This window comes from Odontesthes bonariensis, chromosome 15 (genome assembly GCF_027942865.1).
Source record: "Odontesthes bonariensis isolate fOdoBon6 chromosome 15, fOdoBon6.hap1, whole genome shotgun sequence".
Classification (NCBI taxonomy): Eukaryota; Metazoa; Chordata; class Actinopteri; order Atheriniformes; family Atherinopsidae; genus Odontesthes; species Odontesthes bonariensis.
Genome location: NC_134520.1, coordinates 20,061,018 through 20,083,155, shown reverse-complemented (window position 1 = coordinate 20,083,155; position 22,138 = coordinate 20,061,018). Strand labels below are relative to the sequence as shown.

The 22,138-nt window shown below is 39.4% G+C and overlaps 1 protein-coding gene across 1 annotated transcript; it reads left to right on the top strand.

Annotated features, from left to right (window-relative positions):
- The first annotated feature begins 1,847 nt into the window (after positions 1 to 1,847).
- Positions 1,848 to 4,115, top strand: LOC142399979 (uncharacterized). The gene is made up of 4 exons (XM_075484540.1): positions 1,848 to 2,245; positions 2,846 to 2,991; positions 3,502 to 3,650; positions 3,865 to 4,115. The coding sequence occupies exons 1-4, from the start codon at positions 2,093 to 2,095 to the stop codon at positions 4,113 to 4,115; spliced, it is 699 nt and encodes a 232-aa protein (XP_075340655.1). The 5' UTR covers positions 1,848 to 2,092.
- Positions 4,116 to 22,138: the final 18,023 nt, after the last annotated feature.

Here is a 22,138-nt window from a genome sequence, read left to right as displayed (position 1 = left end):
AATTTTGAATCAGGGTTCCTTTTGCCTAACATGAGCAAATACTGCAGAGCTTAAGTTACAGGTCGATGACGCACACTGAGATGAATGATTGAGGGATAGAAAGGGTGAAGGCTGAATTTTAATGGTCTCTCTTTTGGTCATAGTTTTCAGCATCATTATAGATAAACTTTCAAATACTTTTCATCCAACAGTTCAAGCGTCCTCTGTCACGTGTTCTGTCACTCTGCTGCCAGTGCTGTGCAGCCCATCAATCAGTGAGCTGACAGCAGCCTGCAGGTTTTACTAATCATCTCAAGTAATTAATCTCACTGGGGACTTGTTGAGACAAAAATTCTTAGAAGCGAGGAGGAAATTAGTGAATGAGGGTAGAGATGAGTCGTGGCAGTGTAAGGGTGGAATCATAAATTATTCTTTTTCTAAGTTTTATTAAATAAAAAAACAATAAATGGTGCAGGTACCAATGGAGTTATAAGCTAATTTGAAGCTGGTGAAGACTTATTTTTATAAATAAACTGATACAATTTGTGACAGGCGCTTTAATGAAAAGTAAGACTTGTTTAGAAATAAGGCAACTCAGCTATTATGTCTCATCTGGACCACGTCAAATGTTTTATCAGTGTTGTCATCAATGTCAATGGCAAGAATGTTCATTCACAAATATAAATTCGAATGGAGCAAGACAGAACCTAGATGTGTCCCTGCAATGGAGATGTACAAGTCTTAAAGTGATACTCCGGAGTAGATTCACCCTAGGGTCATTTGAACCGTGATATCCAGCCAAGTAGCCCGCCCGCAGTTTTTTCGATATTGGCTGAACATCAGCTGAGTTACTGAGTTATCCCGAATAGCTTAGTACAAGGGTTAATGGATCCTGGTCCCTATCTCCAAAATTACCACACTAAAATCACATGCCATGACACCAAACTTCTACAGGAGTACAAATATGGTCTGTACTCACCAAACGATGCATTTGGAAGTTTGAAAATAGTCCAGGAGTTTATTATTATCAACACAAGCCTGATAGCTTCTCTGCAGCTAAAGCTGCGTCGACGTCACTTCAGGGAGCTGGGAGCTTCAAAGTAAGATGAGGGTTGATCTACTACTGTAGACAACAAAGTATATGCTATATTCTACATGTTTTTTTTATGAATTTTTATGTTGTAGAGTTGTGAATTTATTTTAATAATGGAGAAACTGAGCAGCCTTGCTTTGTTGTCTACAGTAGTAGATCAACCCTCATCTTATTTTGAAGCTCCCAGATCAAGGAAGTGACGTCCACGCAGCTTTAGCAGCAGAGAAGCTATCAGGCTTGTGTTGACAATAATAAACTCCTGGACTATTTTCAAACTTCCAAATGCATCGTTTGGTGAGTACAGACCATATTTGTACTACTGTAGAAGTTTGGTGTCATGGCATGTGATTTTAGTGTGGTAATTTTGGAGATACGGACCAGGATCCATTAACCCTTGTACGAAGCTATTCGGGATAACTCAGTAACTCAGCTGATGTTCAGCCAATATCGAAAAAACTGCGGGTGGGCTACTTGGCTGGATATCACGGTTCAAATGACCCCAGGTTGAATCTACTCCGGAGTATCACTTTAAAGGTCCCATGGCATGAAAATTTCACTTTCAGAGGTTTTTGAGCCTTAAAATGAGTTTCTCTAGCCTCCTTTAGTCACCCCAGTGAGTAGAAATTGCGAAATGTATTCACTGAGCAGTACAGCATTTCCTCCGTGTTTTGAACAGAGCGCCTCCAAGTGTCTCGTTGACTCAAGGCTCCTGGTATGACGTCATGCCAGGATAGAGCTCATCAAAATTTCCCACCCCCTCTCTCCGCCATGCCCTCTGTCTCCACCCACTGCTGGTAAACTACCTGTATCTTACCCGCCCAACTCATGTGGAGTAGACCGAGACTCGCCACGACTGAAGACAGTCACAGAAGATACAGCAATGGCTTCCAAACGACTTTACCATGCGAAATGTACTGTGCCAGGATGTGAAGATGAAGAGAAGAATATGTTTCCGCTGCCACCCTCTGTCCCTTTGAAAACGGAATGGCTAATTTCATTTAGAGGGACGGGTGCCCATGCATGTTCCAAAGAGCGTCAGTGTTTGCGCGACACATTTCAGAGGAATGCTTTCACAACTTGGGACAGTACAGGACAGGTTTTGCCCTACACCTGAAGTTGAAGCCTGGATCAGTGCCAAGCCTTGCCGGTCCATCAGCTACCCACACCGATCAAGTAAGTCATAATTATTTGCTAGCCGCTAGCACTTTATGGGTGACAGCAGCTAACTAGCCAACATTAGCTGTGGAGGTATTTATCCATGAAACCTACACTGCGCTACAAAACCAATACTCTGTTAAACTGGTTAGATTTGGAAAATTGGTTGTAAAACAAGACATTTGTCTTTTGACCAAGTATCTTACGTGTAGGGGACTACATACAGCATGAATACTAAGGTAAGCAAGTCTAGTTCTGTTCTGCGGCTAGATACGTCTGTTACACGGAAAATGACGCCCGACGATAACAATTCATATTTTGTAAGCCTTTCTTTAGATTGGTGACTTTATATTTTGTAAGCATTTGTTACGGTTTGGTGACTTTTTTTTTTTGACGTCGAGTCGTTTCTGCGTCTTTCGTGTGTGATATGCGATCGGGTGTTGTGGCTGGGTGAAGGATGTTTAGCAAACGTTTGCTGACTTCCCTCGAACATACACCATTATGTATCTGTCAATTCGAACACAATTCTGACTTCAAATCTGTCGTGACACGTCAGTTTATCACGAGTGTAATGCTCGGCTTTCGAACCATGAGATGTGTGCTCTCTGTCTGCATCAGGTTCACTCTTCACTGGCCAGCACATCAAGTGCTCACGTCCAGACATCCCGGACCAGGGATGCTGCCTGCCAGACTGACCCCATTGTCAATAGGACTGCAGCCACACCGAAGAATGTTGTCTTTCTCTATATTGGAATGCTTTGCAGGTGAGATGTTTTACCTTGTAGTTGTTGAAAGTTTTTGTTGTCTGAAATGTCATTATTGAGCCGGGTTTCTCCAGCACTATAAGGCACAAAACACCTAGACCAGGTCCCCCGAAAAGATTGTCTTGTGAATGTAATTTATATTTGATTTACCAAAAAATTTATACTTTTAGGGGGTTTTCAGATCATAGTTCCTATGAAACTTCACAATATATGAAAAGCTTTTTCCAAAATGTTTTATACCTACTTTCAAAAATATTGTTTTATTTGTTACTACCATTAAAAGCAGCATTTAAATGTTTCAAATGCTATCTCAGCTGATATCACTTTCCTGATGCTTGAAATCAGATTTAAAAAAAAGTAATGAGAACAGCTTCTATAGCATTTTGGAAAAGAGCTTTTCATATGCTCTCCCATGATGATGCATGTGTCTCTACCAGCTAACCCCCACCACCATGACAAATGAAAATTCTGTGAGAAACACCGTTTACACATTGTTTCTTGTTCTTTCAGACTGTACTTGGCGGCGATCCACTTTAATGAAAATGCAAACCGACCACAGGCCCAGACAGCAGACGGTGTACCTCTCTTCAAAATCTCCTTTCCCAAATCCAAGAAGGGAGAGTGCACAGTCAAACGTCAAAAGACTAAGCCAACCTTTGGTAAGACCTCAAAAGTTCAAGAATTCAAGTCCAACTACTTTTGCCTTTATCAAATTTACTGAGGTTAATTCCAACAAATAGGAATACAAAAAATGTGAGAAATAGAAATCTAAACAAACATAAATATATATATATAGAACAAATATAAATATATAAATAAACATTGAAATGTACAAATGACTAACTGAAATATACAAATGTTGTGCGTGTACAGTGTGTATGAATGTTCTGTGTGAAAGGGTATGTGGATGTCCTGATGGACCTAATTTTTCACACGTGAGGCAGTCTAAACCCGGTGCAGTGTCCTTCATCATCGGGGTACTCGGCACGGATACGCAGGACCACACAGGCAGGAATGACCACTCTGATCCAGCGGCCCAAAAAGCCCCAGCACCACGCCACGAGCTGCCTGTAGGCCAAATGCCTGAAGCGCCTGGAAGAACAGATAGAAAAAATGACACTTGAAGAGAATGTTGTTGTTCTTCTGTTATTGCTATGTTGTACATATTTACATATTCCTATGGATTATTCTTGATTGTGTTTTAATGTCTTGTAAATAAATCTACAAACACTCTTCATACTGTCTGCATAGTTGAATTATCAGGCTCTGTTGGGTGGGTGTACTGTAAACTCTTATGTATGTGGCTATGAGTGATTATTTTACAACGCTTACCAATGGGTTCTTCTCAGGCGTAAACTGCCAAACAGGTAGATCCAAATGTTTACAGTGTTACCTGAGGGATCTCCATGCAGCATCTATTCTCCCTTTCTGTGGGCATTATCTCGCAAATTCCCCATTGACACCTATTATTTTAAAAAAAAGGCAGTGTAATGATATTCTGTTTTCAGGTAATGCCGGCAAATATAACAATGAAACATCTTTAGTGAGAAGTAAATGAGTTAACATGTGAGCATGGAGAATAATTACATGCTGGTCAGAATACTATCATGTTTTTTGCATGCCATAGGCTACTGTATAACTACATGGGCAACGCACAGCTGGCTGTTCCCAGTGAAGACGGGCTACTAAAAAAGGTGTACACAGAAATATGTGGCATAAGTTTCATTCCGTGTAGTTACACTTTGGATCCAGCACCTGGTCAGGATATGATGAGGTATGTTTTTTTTTTTTTTTTTTTTTGTATATTATAGCATGTAAACCTTTTTGTCTAGAAAACTTGGTAATAAATCGCTCCCCTTATGTCAACACTGGGTGGAGAATCATTTGCATGTTGGCAATGTGTACTATGGGAAATACTTTGGCAGTGTTACTGTTGTACAATGCAAGGCGACATTGAGAGAGTTACTTGGTGTAGAGACTGGAGATGCCAGCAGCCATACTCACTAATGTTAGCACTGCAAATACGTGCCCACATTGCAAAATAAGTTGGGAACTTATACGTTTTGTAAGCCAAAATAATATTTTAGGTAGTCCTGATGTAGTGACTACAATTTCTGCTCTAATTAGGCTACCGTAGGCTAAGCGACTGCTACTATCTGCGCACCTCAGTGGTTCGGACCGACCCAACTATAAACGTTTCCAGACATAACATTTCAAACTCACCATTCTGAGACGTTTTGCTGAAGGCGCTGCTGATCTGCAGTTTGTTGCTGAACTGCCTGCGCCTCGCTTCAGGGTCCGATTCCGGGTCGAAGGCGAACGGTACGATGGTTTGCTCACCTGCCATTTCTATTTTTTTTTCCTACTAGCAGGCAGCTAACATGCGCGGAGCCAAAACAGAGAATCAGACACGCCCCCATTCAGCCATGACACACCCCTCGCGCTCCTCCTTGCTTCTCATTAGGAAAACAGGGCACTGGAGAAAGCGCTGAAATGCGGCTTTCTTCTAAGTGGCCAAATCTGCGTTTTTCGGGTGAATTTTGAGAAGCCTGGGGGTATAACATCCTGAAGCCTTCGAAAGCCCATTTAAAGCGCCACTACTATACCATGCCATGGGAACTTTAACACTCTGGGGTCTAATGCCCACCGGTGGGCATTTTTGACACATCTCCAAAAACACATCTGTAACTCTGTGAGTTTTTGTCATTCAAACATATAAATGACACCATTAAAAACCTTGAAACTTCTAGTTTTCAAATATATATATTTTAAAATAAATTATATAGCTGGCCCTTTTTAAAGAGAGTGAACAGAAATCTTTGGATTTTCTGTACTCTCAGACTGCAGCAGCTTCCTCGGCCACACCTATCGCTATTCACATGTAAAGTACCAGGTGATTGAGTGGCTATTCACAGGTGAGAACACGCCCCATTCAGCCAGCATGTGGGGGAAGGCAGCAATGTCCTGCCAGTGACAGACAATTATCACATGGAGAGTGACAGGGGGGTGGGGGGAATCAGGGGTGTTACACACCCATCTAATTAGTATTCAACTCTCAGAGACACTGACTGGAGTTACAAAAACTTTTTTACAGTTTGTGTGAAAACAAAAAAACATTTCTGACTGCACTTTTTACTTTTATGCAGCCAACACTTTTGTTTACAAGGTTCAACCTTCAAAAGTCTTGGCTAGATATATTTATAGTGTGTTTTCTTGCACTGTTTGAAGACCTCTAAAACTTGTTTTTTTGTACAGTTGTGTTTCCCCTCAATTTAAATAAAACTTGTTTGTATTACATTCACTTCACTCTCATATTGTTTTTTGTTAGGCTTTTCAGAATACAACCATATGTGTCACTTTTGCATAGATGTTTACAGTTAGTTGAAATACTTGAAAATGTCAAGGTGGTGACAACTGCCTCAAAGTCTCCGAAAAGGCCTTAGACCCCAGAGGGTTAAAAGTCATCAGCAACTAACATAAACTGCTGTATCAACACAGATGTGCAGGACATTAGAGAGTAGAGTCTGCTGCTTGTCTAACGAGGACTGCAATGTGCTATTACAGATGATTCTTCCATTTTTTTTTTTTTAATGTTCAGCGGAATGGAGTTTTATAAGGGAAGAGATGACACGTTTATTTAAATCTGCAGATGGTGATGGATAGTTACACTCTCATAATGTTGTAATTCAGTTTTTCCACTGATGAAAATGTGTTTTAAATGTTGTTGGTTTCTTAATTTCAAACAAAATCCCTAAGCCTCTCGCTCTGCTCTCGGGTCTTGCTGTGATCATTGCTTTGGTGTAAGTGTGCGAGGAGCAGTTTGCATAATTTCAACTGTTTAACTGCAAACATAAGCTGAAACTATGTATTGTTCAAAATGCCTTGCCTCGAAAAATTCTGTTATTTTGATTGAGGAGGCGGTTTTGTGTGACCCCCCACTGGTAAAGAAACATATTAAATGTGGCAGAGCAGTGAAGCCAAGGTGTGAAGTTGTTGTGTGATGTTTGAGAGCTCTGAGAAAAAAGGCTTTTCTAACCTGCCAGTCCCAGTCTCCAGTGATTGGTCTCTGAATCAAGCTCCCCTCTTGACACAAACAACAGCAAACATCCATCCATCCATTTTCAATGTCTGCTTATCCTGTGTGGGGTCTTCGAGGGCTGCAGCATATCCCAGCTCACAGTGAGGGAGTTTCAACCTTGATGGGTCAGCAGTGAATGAACAAACATTCATTGTTGAAGGTCTGTTTAAGATCACTCAATATCATTGCTTGTATAGTTTTTGTTGATGCTGATAAATGTATTCTCCATATTAGGAATAAGTCAGTACCAGTGAAGCTGCTATCTTGTATCACAGCACATTTTTGTTCATATAATTCACTGAAACTGATTCATTCATGTTTAAACATGCAAACCTTCACGACTGACTAAAATAAAATAAAAAATCTGGATGTAAGACAAAAGAAAATGTATAAAGAGGACAGAAACAAAATAATATAAAGGCAGATTCCAAATATGTTTAAGTTCCAAGATCATATCTTTTACTTGTAAATGTTTAGTTAATGGCGGTAAAATGTCATCATGAACGTTTGGATATTTGCAGACAGTCAGTGGTTGCTGCCACTGCCTGACAACAGTCATGCCATGAGGTTGACAGGAGAGAGGGTGGTGTCAGCTTTAGTGAACTCGCAGTCATTTACCACTGCTGCCTGAACAAATGATGGCTACGGGTTTTTCAGCTTCCTGCTGGGTCTCACTGTGCTCTTTGTCGGGAAGCCCTGAAGGCACATGCAAAACCATGTAGGCTGAGCTGTATTAGTCACTCTTGCCTCCAGTTTCAGAAAACACAGAGAATAATATCTTATCTAAATTCTGTATTATGGCATTATTATAGTGATTGAGAAGCTTGAATACACTTATAGGTCCTTCTCTGCCAGGGCTCCAGCTGTCTTTTCACTGTCTTTACTTTGTCTCTAAGACGGCTACAGCCTGACAGATTCCTGTCAGCATCAACCTGTCACGTTGTACATCAGTTGAATTGACCTCGACCTCTTGACCTTTGACTTACATTTTATTCAATGACATTCTCTGACATTGTTAGTTAGAATGCGTTTCCATGCAGGGTATTTTTGGGATTAAAGACGTTCAAATGAGTATATTTAGCTTGTTTACACTTAAAATTCCATCTGCCTCACCACATTTAAATGGATATTCTTTCTAGTATTTCCCTTTCATCAAAGTTTGTTTAAATTTGGACCAGAAATTATTCATGTATTTAACGATATAGTATTACCAGTTGCCCATAAGTAACAATTCTCTCGATGTGAGTGAGCATCTGCATCTTGCAGTCAGCATCTGCAAGTATGACATATCTATCAGTTGTGTAATGTTGATAGAGCTCAGTATCATTTAATAGATTTTAACAATAGCAAAATGCAAAATTAAATGAGCCATTAACTGTGAGGTTTTTAAAACAAGAGAGTAATATCTATGCCATCCTTATCATTGTTACTAATCGAAAGTATATATTCTTTTTTGTGCATTTTCTCTACACTGGAAGGTTTAATTCCCCCCCCCCCCCCCCCCCCCCCAGACTGTATAAAATAAGTCTGTGTAGCCACTGTAATATTAGTGAGTGTCCAAAAACCACATGTTCAAGCAACCTGATGGTGTCTGGTTCTTGATTATGTTGCTAGCATTACATTAATGAACTAACACTAACTATTTTTTAACTAAACATTAGTTAGATTGATCTTTTTCTCAGGATTTTATCAAAATGCACCCTTACATTGATACATGGGTTAACGTTCCCACAGCCTGTGATTAAATCACTTCTGTACTTATTCTTGCTATATATGAAGTACATCCTCACTTACAACTACAGCTTATCTCAGTGCACTGTGCATCTATGATGATGTGATAATCAGACAGCCTAAGAGGCTGTCTGATTATCACCATCAGCACTGTCATCAGTGCTGATGGTGAAGCTAACAAGTATCCAGTGGCAGATTTTTGGTTATATAGACATGTTGCTATCCAGTAAGTGTCACTGCCAAATGTAAGTCATGTACATAAAACCTCCTCAGTTGTAATTCACATCAACCTCATATGAGCTATTGGAGGGCTACAGGTACCTTGGTTTACAGTGTAAAAGACTGAATTACAAATTAACACTGACATGGTTGATAGAGCTGCTCTGATAATACTGATAATACAATGTACTTCAGATTTCCTGTTCCCATTGTTTCTCCACTTATCTTGTACTGAAATCAGGACTGAAGTTGATTTATTTGCTGCATATGCCAAAACAAAGTGATAGTCCACATGCTTCAGCATCAACATCAGCCTATTTGTGATTATTATTCGGTCTTTGTTTTATGTTTTGTGCTTGCCCTTTTAATCTTTTTGCTTCACTCCTAATCCCTGTGCACACCTATACTGTATCCTAATGCAGCAGAATTCCCAATAAACCTCCTCCCAGTTAGGCATGTTTTCTGTTTCTGCTGGCAGAATATTAAACAAGTAAAAATTGTGAGAGCAAAGCAGCCCATTAAGGGTTACATAATGACATTCTGTCACTTTTAAAGCATTTCCAGGCTGCGGTTCTGCTCTGACAAAATCGGTCATTTAAAACCGCAGCAGCTTCTGATAAAAACCACTTTCCATCTCAGTTGAAGACAATGGTTGTGCTATGATTTTAGCAGCTATAATTACACACACACAGCAATCACTTAGAGTGAAAGTTAGAAGCAACAGACTGTCTCTATTGTTTTTCTCAAAATATGTAGCTTTACATACAAAGAAGTCCAAGTTGACAACTGTGAATCTTTGGCTACAAATACCAGTTCTTTAGTTCTTTAACATGTTTACCCTGACATATGCTTGACTAATGAGGGATAAGTATAATCAATCATTATTTGTCTTCAGTATAGATCTGTTTGTGTGTCAGTTACATTACAGTGTAGCAATTTTCCATTTCAGAGTGTGACTTCCAGTGTGCTGTCCTCAATTTGAAGGGGTCATATTATTAAAAAAGAAGGAGACAAACTTTCTGCGTTTCAGAGCATGTTTGGGTGTATGGTGTTACTGCTAATTTAAAAAAAAACTGGCACTTTGTTTGGGGTCTCCCAAAGTTTGAAAATATCTCATTCTGTGAGCGCTTAAGATTTGTTGGAGAAAAGTACATCGTACTCCTTGCTCTATCCAGCCTCCACATCTTTATCTCCTTCCAACTACTAAGTTAATTCAGCTTTCATTTGCTGTATCTTAGAAGTGGGACACTGAAACATTTTTTTCTTTTTTCCAAGCCAGTCGGTGTATTGTCTGAGGGGGTTCTCAACCAGTCTCAGGATGGCCTAAGAACCATCCATACTGTTTTCCGTCTCAGAGCCAGCAAAAGCACCTTCTGAGCCAGGGCTAGCTATTTTTTGTTGTTTTCCTGTTCAGAGGGACAACTTATCAGACCTTTTGTGTAAAGGACATTACATCAGCACTGACATTAATATCTTGTATCTTCACAGTTTCCTTAGGAACTGACATTTACGACCAAAATTCGGTGCATAATGAGACTTTGGTTATGTACTGACCATAAACTTGATTATGTTTAAAAAGTAATTTAGATTAATTTGAAACGAGGAATAATTTGCCAGTATTATGTTTCAAGTTAACATCTGAAGTGAGACATTCTGACCATCAAAACTTGATTTACTCAAAGAAATCATCTGGAAGATGTTATTGTGCAAAGTCTTACTCCATCTGATGATGACTGCATACTGGGACCTACATCACCTGCTGTGTCATCTTGCCCAGCAGTATCACTGAGTAATCACTGAGAGGCACTGTGAGCTACACACCGCCAATCAAACGTGTAGAGGTGCAAAATACCTCAACATTTGACCAACACACAACAATTGTCAGAGCACGGCAAAAAGAAAATGCAACGTCAGAAGACACAACAACCGAACCAAAAGCACAGCAAGATAGAAATAAAAAGTTTTCAAAAACAAGTACTGCAAAGCCATCAACTTTCCTCTTCAAAGTCTTTCTTTTCATTCAATGCAATATTTTGACCATTCTTCCACGCAAATTGGATAGATTCATTCCTACACAATTCAGTCAAGATAAAGAAATGTGTTAAAACAATAACTATTACGGCAAAAGGCATTCAAGGCAAGAAATGAATATTGGAAGAAACCAGGTTTATGAGGTAATTTGTAGGGTACTATGTTATATCTAAATACATTCTCAGTTACCTGCTATGTACTTCTGACATGACAAACGGCATATTAGAGCTGCTGAAATTTAAATTTGACACGATGAATTATTCCATCTGTGCCAAAAATATGCTCACTGTTTATGTTCACAGAACATGCCACAAAACACTTACATATGTTTATGTGACTCCAAGCAGTAGCTGAGACCAAACTACATTGTTTATAATGATTGTTAACCTGAACACCCATTTGGCTGTGGACTAACACAATAACCATATTTTGCTTGCTGCTATTTACTCATTTTAAAAGCTTTGCTAGTCCATATCAAAACACCCGTATACACCTTCCCTCTTTTTGTGTTTTAGCCATAGCCATAGAACTGGGATTATATCCTTTTGTTTTTAGTTGCCATAGTTTGTAGAGACTCTAGGAACCCTGACACCGACTGTGTCTTTGCAGTTCTAAACTGCAGACTGATGCAGACAGTACTTCTTATTCTATGTACTCGATATTCACTGTGAATCCAGAAATGTAGAAAAGTTTCGAGCCACCCCTCGTTTCTTTATATATTGCCAGGAAAACATAGCTCATAAGTCAATTGTTGGTATGACCACCTTTGTTCTTAAACACAGCCTCCACAACCTCTTTCACAAGAATAATGTTGAGGTCAGTTCTCTGAGGAGGATTCATTACTCCATAAGAAGTGTTGACACTGACTTTCAGTCCACTTCTTGTCTCACTTGACATCCCTCAGCTTTTTCACCTTGTTTCCATTTCTTAAGAATTGTTTCATGTCAGCCACCCTTCCATCAACTGCATCTCCTGTGTCAGGTCTTTGTGTCAGGATTTTTTTTTAAGGACATCATTTTCAGAGACTGTTCATTTGCTGCACATTGTTTTTTAGGCCAAGTACTTCTTCTTTTGTCTTCCACTTGTCCAGTTTCCTCATTTTTTAAGGACACACTGTACCCCTAGCTGAGATATATCAAGTTTTCTGCTAATATCCCTTTGGAAATCCCCTTGTGGTTGCCAAAAATACCAGTCAAACTGTGTTATATCTGGCATTTTTTTGTGGATACAACAAATGTAATTGGAAAAAACAGTACCTTTGAAACAAGGCTGCTCGTAACAAAATGTCTAAAGATAAATTGATAAGCTAAAATTGGTTATTTGCTGAGGTGGCTTTGGAAAAAACATTGAAACCTTGTTTCTTCTGAAAATGTTTAGGTACAAGGACTGGACTGAAAATGTGTTAAAAAGCAATCAATATCTAAAGAAAAACTCTGAAAGACCTTCAGAAAGCTTGGAGAACTATTGCTCAAGATTACTTGATCAGATTACAAGAAAGTCTGCTCCTTGAAAGCAAAATATAAAGAAATTAGAGGTGGTTCAAGACTTTCACACAGAAGAGCAAAGTAATTATTCACTTCAATCACACATGGAGGAGGAAAATGGGGACACTGTGGGGGTTCACTATCTTACCCAACTACACTTAATCATATGAAGGAGCTGGGGATTGAGTTTGGTTCAGTCTGTTTGATGTTACTGTCTGACGACAACAGAGTGTGTGTGCAAGGCTCTCTGTGGATGATTGCAAATTCGCACATTTGTTGTGATTGCACAATCTTGGTGGGAGACTTGAGCTGTCCTCTAATTCATGTGTGCGGTATATGTATAAAGACAGAAGTAAGAGGGGTTCACATTGATGCAACCAACAATGTCATGGACATATTTCCATTTAGACATGCACAGTTTTAGTTTTGCTTTAGAAACATTTGGCATGTACAGCATTTTCTTATAATGAAAGGTTTTTCCCATTCTAGTCCACATGTTCAAGTCTTTATAACTATTACAAAAATATATCAAACTATATAAAATATAATTTGTTACAATATATATTCAAATTTCTATATTTTGCCTTGGTAAAAAAAAAAAGTGAACTGGGAATAGTTAACAGGGCACTATTTTCAGATCCCAATGGTCAGGAAGGAACAACCAAGGACACTAAGTCTAAGAGGTTTGGGGCAATTTAAGTTACCGAAGATGATAAGCATTGAGCATCAAAACTAAGGTCAAATTTGAATATTATTCCAAAACCTCAGAAGCCTTGGTGATATAATTTAATAGACTGCCAACTCAAGACAAGAAACCAGTAGGACTGAAAAGATTTGGGGGAACACAAAGAAGAACCTCTGACCTAGCATAATTTATATTAAGGCAAGTTTGTGGATCTAGGATTTAAAGTCAGGAAGATGAGCTGTAACATTAACAATGGTGCTGGGAAGCATATACTTGTAAGGGTCACATACGTCTGTGTGTGTGTATATATGTATATATATATTTATATTTTAAAATGTTGTTTCAAATTCAAGTGAATGGTGATAGTGATGATATGTTTTACCGAGACATTGTGCTCCAAAGCCTTTTGTGTAACATATGAGTGAAAACAAGCTTGTCATAAGTGCAATTAACTGTTAGTTTGCTTTATAAAGTTAAGGCAGCGTTGACAAAACAAAACAAAAAAGCCCCCAAAACTAGCAATTGTTGCGATTTACCACCAAGGCAGAAATAAATCAAAATGAAATTAAAAACAGCAACACTTACAGCTATCGGGATTCTTTTTTTTTTTTTTTTTTTTAAACCCCTTGTCCTGTCCAGCATTATGGCAGCAGAATTGTAATCTGAATACCGTTAATGCCAAACACATTTGCTATGTCAAGGGAAGCTTTATGAATGTAAAGCTCCCCTTGATGCCCATTAACTCCTTATTTTTATTTATTTATTTTTGTTACAATACTTAACATGATGTGATAGTGTGATAGTGTTGAACCGGACCGGGGGACAGAGAGAGAGGGAGAGGGAAGAAGGGAAAAAGAAAAAAAAGGAACAGAAACATGAAGAGACAAACATGGAAAACAGTAAAAAGTCACACAACCAGCTGCTACACCTGTAAAAACAAAACTGAAGACAACGGCTTTTGTGGGGAATCCAACCTTAGAGACACCAGGAGCACCTGTAAGCAGACAAGCAGAGAACAAACACACAAACAAACAAACAAAAAAGCACAAGTGGTAGCAATCTCATATAATACAACTGTGGATACAGATGACCTTAAACCACAGGACAACACAACAACTGATTAGCGAGCATGCTACTGGGCTAATGAATGTGTGTGTGTGTGTGTGTGTGTGTGTGTGTGTGTGTGTGTGTGCGTGTGTGCATGAACATGCAATACACATAGATGGTCCCACATAATGACCATGCTTAAATATCAGTGTATAGGGCCACAATCCCCCCCCCCAGCAATCAGAAGCAGGCCGAGAGGGCCCCCAGACCCAGGCCACCAACAGCCCCCAAGGAGCACAGAACCCGGGAAGCCCACCGTAGGGACAACCACGTATCCACCCAGAAGACAGCAGAGGAAGCCCCCGGACAGAGTCTCCACAAGCATAGGGCAGAGGCCCCCCGGTGACCAGAGGTGGCAGCCTACCCCCCGCCAGGCCAGCTATCGGGATTCAAATGTCTGGAGTCACATGCTTCCTCACCCAGTAAAAGGTAACATTCATTTGGAGAGTGTACTCCTTATGTCCATGTAATGATAACTTTGTTTGGTTATGCTACTATTATTGAATTTGACTTTGACAATTTTTTACATCATGGTGTGATGAAAACCACTCACCAAAACAGAGCTGAAAATATTGCTATAGTAGCGAGTTACTTTCATTGGAAATACGGCACAACATACACCAATGTTGTATAACTTTGTACAGTTGCATATTTGTTGGTCAAAGTAGCAATTTAATTTTCCCACGGGGTCTGTTTTCAGGACAGAATGACTTGCTGTAATTGCACATGGCCAATTAAGAGAAAAATTCTTTCCCTAAATTAACAAAAAGTTGAAGGGCTCTCCCGTGTCCTGAGCTAATGCCTCTCTATACTCTGGGGCTGTAGCGAAGGTGAAAACTCTCATTAAGTCAATGACATCATTATCTCTCGAGCGTTTTAGGCTGACATCAGACTCCGAGAGGTCACAAAAACATCTAAAGCCTCTCTCTAATATAAAGTCTCAAACTTATGTGACTATGAGAACGATGCATTTGTGAATGTGCCCTTTAATCCTGGTGAGAGAAATTTTCACTACTCTCAGAGTTGTTGATACTTGCAATAGCCATTTGCAGATGGATGAGAGTGGAGCCTGAGCAGTCACAGAGAGTCATTTTTAACCAAAATTAGACAAAGGAGAGGAGGACGAAGTTAAAAATAGCCTCTTTTTTCTACTCAAGCAGAGCTATTTCTGTCTCATTTCTTCATACCAATTCTGACAAGTCATTATTTAAAGCCATTACTCCTTGTATTGTCAGCTGGGTCGCTACCATCGCTATTCAAAGTAACATGCAAGATTCATCTTCACATCAACTCAGGTTCTTGAACATTAATCACATCTGAGTCTATTTTTCTTTTATTAGATTTGCTCCATGAACTTTTAACATATTGATTCTCACTGAGGCAGACAGCACTGTAGGATTAGATTAAAACATTATGCAGCCATGATGATGTATAAACTGTGTTTGTGCATGACATATTAGCTGTTTGTCAACATATCATCAACCTTTTCTCATAATAATATGTGGCTTTTTGTCTCTCTGAAGCTTCTCGAAGAGCTAGTTCACCTTTCCTGGTTTACTTTCCTGTCTGTCTTCATTGAGGATGTTAAGCAACATAATATTTTGATTTACAACCCCTTTGTGAAAAGAGTGGGCAGTGTGTAAAATCTACATAAAAATAGGATGCATAATTTGCAGTCTGATGTTTAATGACTGTTGTTCTGCTCCCATAAAACTCAAGGTGAGCAGAGATTTTTCACGACAGAAAAATGTCTCACTTTCAACATCTGATGGGTTTTCTATAGTGAATATTGTATTATTTTCAAAGATTTGTAAGTCATTGCATTCTGTTTTCTGACATCTAAAACAACATTGGGTTGTATTTTATTAACCAGGATGATTTCTTGAGAAACACAAGCCCTTTTGGAGGAGCATTGGGACGGCTTCACAGCGATCACGGTGACAGTTTGCTGAATCATGTGAGCAAAACTCCAAAATTGCCCAAGAAAGTGGCCCCTTATTACTCCCATACTAAGTTCTGTAGATTTAGTTTTATATGGTAGTTTTGGCTTTATGTTAATACATATTTGTTTTTTGTTTTGTGTAGCCGTGATCATGTCTGCTTAATCAAATGCTTTAGTGTAGCTAAAGAATTGTTGTTTTTCCTTTTTTTAATTTGCTAGTGAATATTTCATGTGGACGCCACAACAGAGGCCATGATAGTACTGTAGACCAGAAGTTTTCAAAGTGTGAGGTGATAAAGAAGAAATATTACAATATCTATCAAAAGAATAATTCAATTGTTTGTGATGTAGTTTAAGAGCCCATTACAAACTTTGGAAGGGGGCCCACTGTAGTAGATTGTCCTAGATTAGTCAACTAAAAAGATGGGCACAGCATCTGGGTCCGAAAAATTAAGCCCTTATGAGGATGTCTTGGAAAAATTGGAAATAGACTTGTGTGGTGTATATGTATAAGCTGTCACACACTGGTTAGAGTTTAGATTGGACAAAATGTTTCTGCCACGTATGCTCACCTCTGAATGCAATTTTTTCATCTATTGTTTCCCTCGGGGCCTTAACTATTTATCAAGACTGACTTGGGCTTATCACTCCATGGAAACATCCGCTATTAAAAACACTTAGTATGCTCTGTGTCCATGTTGCCATCATGCAGCAGTAACTGGCAGATTCCATTTTTAGCAGCACATGAGAAGGTCTCATGGTGACCTCGGCCCCATGGTGCTGCATTTTGCCTGGGGGGGTCCAGCTGGCAGGCAGAGATTGGGCTCAGCTGGCTCTGCTGTATAGTCCTTTGGAGGGGAGTTCGGTTGGGCGGTTGTGATACGAGTGACACCAGTGCCAGAGGCCAGAGCTGCCCCTCAGCGGCTTCTACATATGAGAGACGCCTCGTGTGCATGTGGGCTGCTGTTTATGGGTGAGAAGTCAGTCACCTCAAAAAACAAACCAACTAGCTAAATGAATAAAACAACGAAAGGGAGCCGAGGAAGCTGCTCAGTGGGTGGAAACAGCGAGCTGCTCCTTGCTCATTCAAACATTTATAGAATTTTGTCTTAGGACCACATTTTGGGTAATAGTGGTGTTGACAGTTAAATTGAAGCGTGTCCATAAGCAAACTAAAACTTAGAAATGAGGTTTGGTGTTTGAGAAATGTTGAATAGTGCAGCTAGGTGAGGGTTCAATGTGGGAAAATAAAATTCAAGCCCCCAGAATCTAATATTGACAGTGGCAGGGTTTGACTATTTAGAAATTGTAGCTAAGAGTAAACTGTGAGGCCCTTAGAGAATGGCTTTTGAATCCTGGAGGTAGGATTTCTGGAGGTGATAACTATTATATTTCTGGTATATCTGAAGAGTGGACATCTTGTTCCAAGAGCTGTTTGTTCCTATTGTACACAGGAGCCGCTGTGTTGATCTGTTCAACTCAACTTAGTTACTTAAGTCAGAAATCTATTGAACATTTATCATTTGTTGCTTGAAAAATTGGTTTGGACTTGATTTTGATTTCACAGGGCTAACCCAAAGAGCTGTACAAGCATGCATGTTTACATGCAACAGTCAATTAAGAATACCTGATTAATCAATCATGCATGTGTTTGGACTGTGGGAGGAAACTGGAGGGCACAGAGAAAACTCATACAAGCAAACTGAGAGTTGAGTTGAAGAGCATTTAGCCACAATGACAGCCCTTTAATAGTTATGTTCAGGCACGTCATTTCCGCCGGGGACGGTGGGGACGCGTCCCCGGCACTTTGTCTGACGAGCAGATTTGTCCCCACCACTTTAAAAAAGTAGAGAAAGATGTAACAGACTACTCTGCTTTCCTAAAAACTATAATTTTATATCATGGCATTCTCCTAACCAAAGACTGTTTGATCCGCTCTGCTTTCACTCTCCTTGTATGAATGCGCTTGCGATCAGCCCCCATTGCTGAATAGCAACTATGTTGAATCCGCTCCGCTCCCACACACTGCGCTTGCGGTCTGCAGTCTGTTACAGTGTAACGAGTGATGAAAGACGTCGCTGTTGCAGGTGAAGATTCGTCAGTGTTTATGATGCATATCAGGCGAGATTGACAATGAATGAAAACTTATTTCACAGAGGGGTTGCTGCTCGTTCACTCTTGCCCGTCGTTTCATAGCCTGGCAATGTTTGAAAACTTTGTCAGGGCAAGGGCTGTTTGTAGCCAGGCTACGTCTCCTGATGCGCTCTTGCTTGGTCGAGGTTTGTCTGAGATTTGTTGGTGTGTCAAGGGCTGTGCAATAACCGAAATAGTGTCTTGTACTAAAATGTGGATTTTAAAATACGAATAGGGCCTACTCTTAAGTTTGTCCCAACCCAGGATGTTTCCGACGGCCTAAACAAGACCGCGGAGATGGCTTTTAACTTTTAATATGGGGACAATATTGCGTCAATACGCATCATCGAATGCAATGCCTATTATTTATCATGAAACCTCAATTCGGAAGTAATGCAACAGAGGATGGTTTTAAAGTGATTTCGGTCACATCTTACGGCTAGCTATTTCAAAACAGTTTCTCTTTTCTTTAAACTTTGTGATCTTATGATTTCCCTGTTCATTACATTCATCATCTCCAGCCTCAAAACATTATATAACCTCTGCTGTGTTTTACTGTTGGTTTGATGCACCCTTTTAAATGGCCATGTTTCTTTTTCTTGTTTAAGTTTCTTTTTTTAAAATTAATTTATTATTAATTAGCATTATTTAGCATTTATGTTCTGTTGTCACCACAGGGCGAATAGAGCTGGAAACATCCAGCCCCGTTTTAAGCTTTAAAAGTATTGATCAAAGGTAGGTTTAATACCTCTGGTCTTTAAACACTGTCATCACAAGGGGGCAGAGATTTACCAGATGCATGTTTTCATTCCTATTTAAGATTATTTGAATAATGTACAGGTCGTTTTTTTTCATCATTTTTTTTTCTTTTCAGTCTACTGGGTGACAATGATATAATGTAATTAGCTTGGGCTGTAGCACAAACACGGTTGCAAACATATTGATAGTGCAGCTTTTTTCACATATGGGTTCCAATCTTATCTGCAAAAGATATATTATCTTGTTAATCTGCTGCCATTTCTCTTTGGTAATTCACACATTTCAAATAGAGGAAGCTCGGCACCACATTGATACAATACAACATTAAGCCAACATCAGGGAATCAGCAGATAAAAGTTGCAGCTACATCGGAAGCTGCATCCACGGCATTAACAAAACAAGCTTTTTAAAACAAGCTTTTCAAAACAACCTTCCAGTCAAGAAGAAGAGTTGCAAGCTCGGCATCCTGTTTCACTTCTTTATTGCCTAGAAGTCATCCCCAGTGAAGAAAAATAACTATTTTATTGCCATCTCATATGTACACTAACATAACTATTACTACTACCACTCATAATAATAATAAATAATAATAATCATTTTTTGCTGTTTGTAATTGTCCCCAACCTGCTTTGTCCACCATATTTGCTGATTTGTCAGAATGTCTGCTGACCGTCTTCTAAAGAAACATGCAGTAGCTATAATGGTCCTTGGCACCAGATATTACAATTTCATAATAAAGCTTAAAGAATTGTATCTTGATAAAGTTTTCTTGTACTAATTTTCCTAACTCTAGAGGGAGATGCAGCTTATGTGATGACAATTCAATATTCACTCGTGCTGATGATGACACTGTTAACCTGCAGCTTCTTGCTACATAACACAGTTTCTCACTCCTCTTATCCCATTTGCCAAATATCAAACACTTGATTCCTCCACTCAACTCCTTTCTGTCTTGGTCCCTCCCACCAGAGAGGAAGGCAGAGAAGGCTTTGTGATTCTTTGCGATGTACGACACAGCTGCGTCATCTAAACATTCTTTTGTTACAGATCAAATCTTTATTTTGGGTTTTCTGTTAGATGAGCCTAAAATCTATTTGAGATCAAGAAGATATTTTGTTTTGATGCAGTTTACAGTGTGGTATTAATGTGCCATGCCTCCTTTAGACATTGCAGGAATTGATAAAAACGTCTGCTAAGAATACATCAATCTGTCCTCTACTCATAGTTCTTCCGGCTCCTCTTTCCTTGATCCCATCTTGGTGCATTCCAGCAAAGGAGACATTCATCAAAATATTTGGCTGTGAAGAAAAAAAGAGTCTGCTGTTGCTTTGCTCTCTTATAAGGATTTGAAGATGTTGAGGATAGTATTATGACACTGCATCTCATCCAAGAGACCCCAAGATAAGACCAAATGGGACATTACCTCATTTTAGAAATGAGAACAAATGTAGCTATTAAACATTTTCTTGTGAGACTGGAGCGCTTTTGGTATTCAAGGGACGTGAGCACTGTGAATTTTTAGTCTGGAACAAAAGAATTCTCCATTTTTTTAAGTGGACAGCAACACGTGAAGTAGCAGAGATCTCCGAAAGTTTCCTTCTACTTTCCTACTTTCTTCATAGATTTCATTATGATGCCACCATTGAGCAAGAAAAGAATAATTTTCTTACGGCTTCATAAAACAAGAGAGCATAGTGAGAATGAGAGTTATATTGCCCAAAGATCACTCAACCATATCGCTGTCATATGCTATGCATAGATTTTGTTGGCAATTAACCCCTGGTAATCATCTGTACCTTTCCAGCTGAAAATATGCCAGCTTGCGTCAAACTGTTTTCCAGTTGAGTTATCTTAGTTTGGCTGTAATGGCTGCCTCCTTATTTTATGGCCTCTTATATTCCTCAGCACATTGCCCTCTTCACACACAATTATCTCCTCGGCTCCATTTCAGGCTCATTAACAGAACTTTCAGGCTTGTTCCATTTATCCCCGAACTCCAAAATATCAGCTCAAAGCAAACAGCATTCAGATCATTTGTCTTGATGCTCTACCTTTATGGCAATAGAAGAGATCACTTGGGCAGGATAAATGTGAGTTTGATGTTCAAATTCAACTTTAACTTTATAGTTTAATCTCTTTGGCTTCTTTTATTTTTACAGATTCTTTTATACTTATTCAAAATCACAAGGGATCAGTAAGATTAAACCCCAAAAGGTTTAAGCCTCACAGCAGTATGTGAGCACCACTGCTTCACTGTATGTTTTTCAGTTGCTTATAGTAAAGCACATGTGGCAGAGGCTATACTTCAACCTTTCCAATTTTTTTTTAGCTAGATAATCTTCAGATCAGAGCTGAAAACTCCACTTTCAGCATACAGTTTCAGTGAGTTCTCACAGTGTCATGTTCTTATTCCAAGGTCACCTGATATCATCCATCCACCCAGCATTCCAAGAGGAGCTACCCACGCCTCCATGTCATTGGCCACTTCCTCCAGTGTTTCCAGGAGCATGCTGAGGAGTTTGCCAACAGTCAACATACGTACTGTCTCCAGCATGCCTTGGCCTGCCAAAGGGTCTCCTGCTGTTTGGACATGCCCGAAACACTTCAGTTGGCTTCTCTCGATCTTGAGGAGCAGAAGCTCTGCTCTGAGCTCATCCCAAATCGCTGCTCCTGGCTGACCTTTTAAATTCAGTTCATTACAACTAATATTCAAATCCTATTGTTCCTGTGAGTACTTGGACATTTGCAGCTTTAGGTCTAAGTTAAAAAAAAACAAACAGATTTTAAAAAAAAACACTAGTATTTTTTGTTATTATGATTAAATCTCATCCCCCGTTCAAACCCAAGGCTTTGTTTAAGTTAAGGCTGAGTTATACTTCTTTTAACTGCCCTTGCGCTTGTGTTAATGGCTCGAGACGTTTATGCTTCATTTAGCTTTGCCGGCGCTAGGACAGTAGTAGCGGGTTTTTTCAATGACA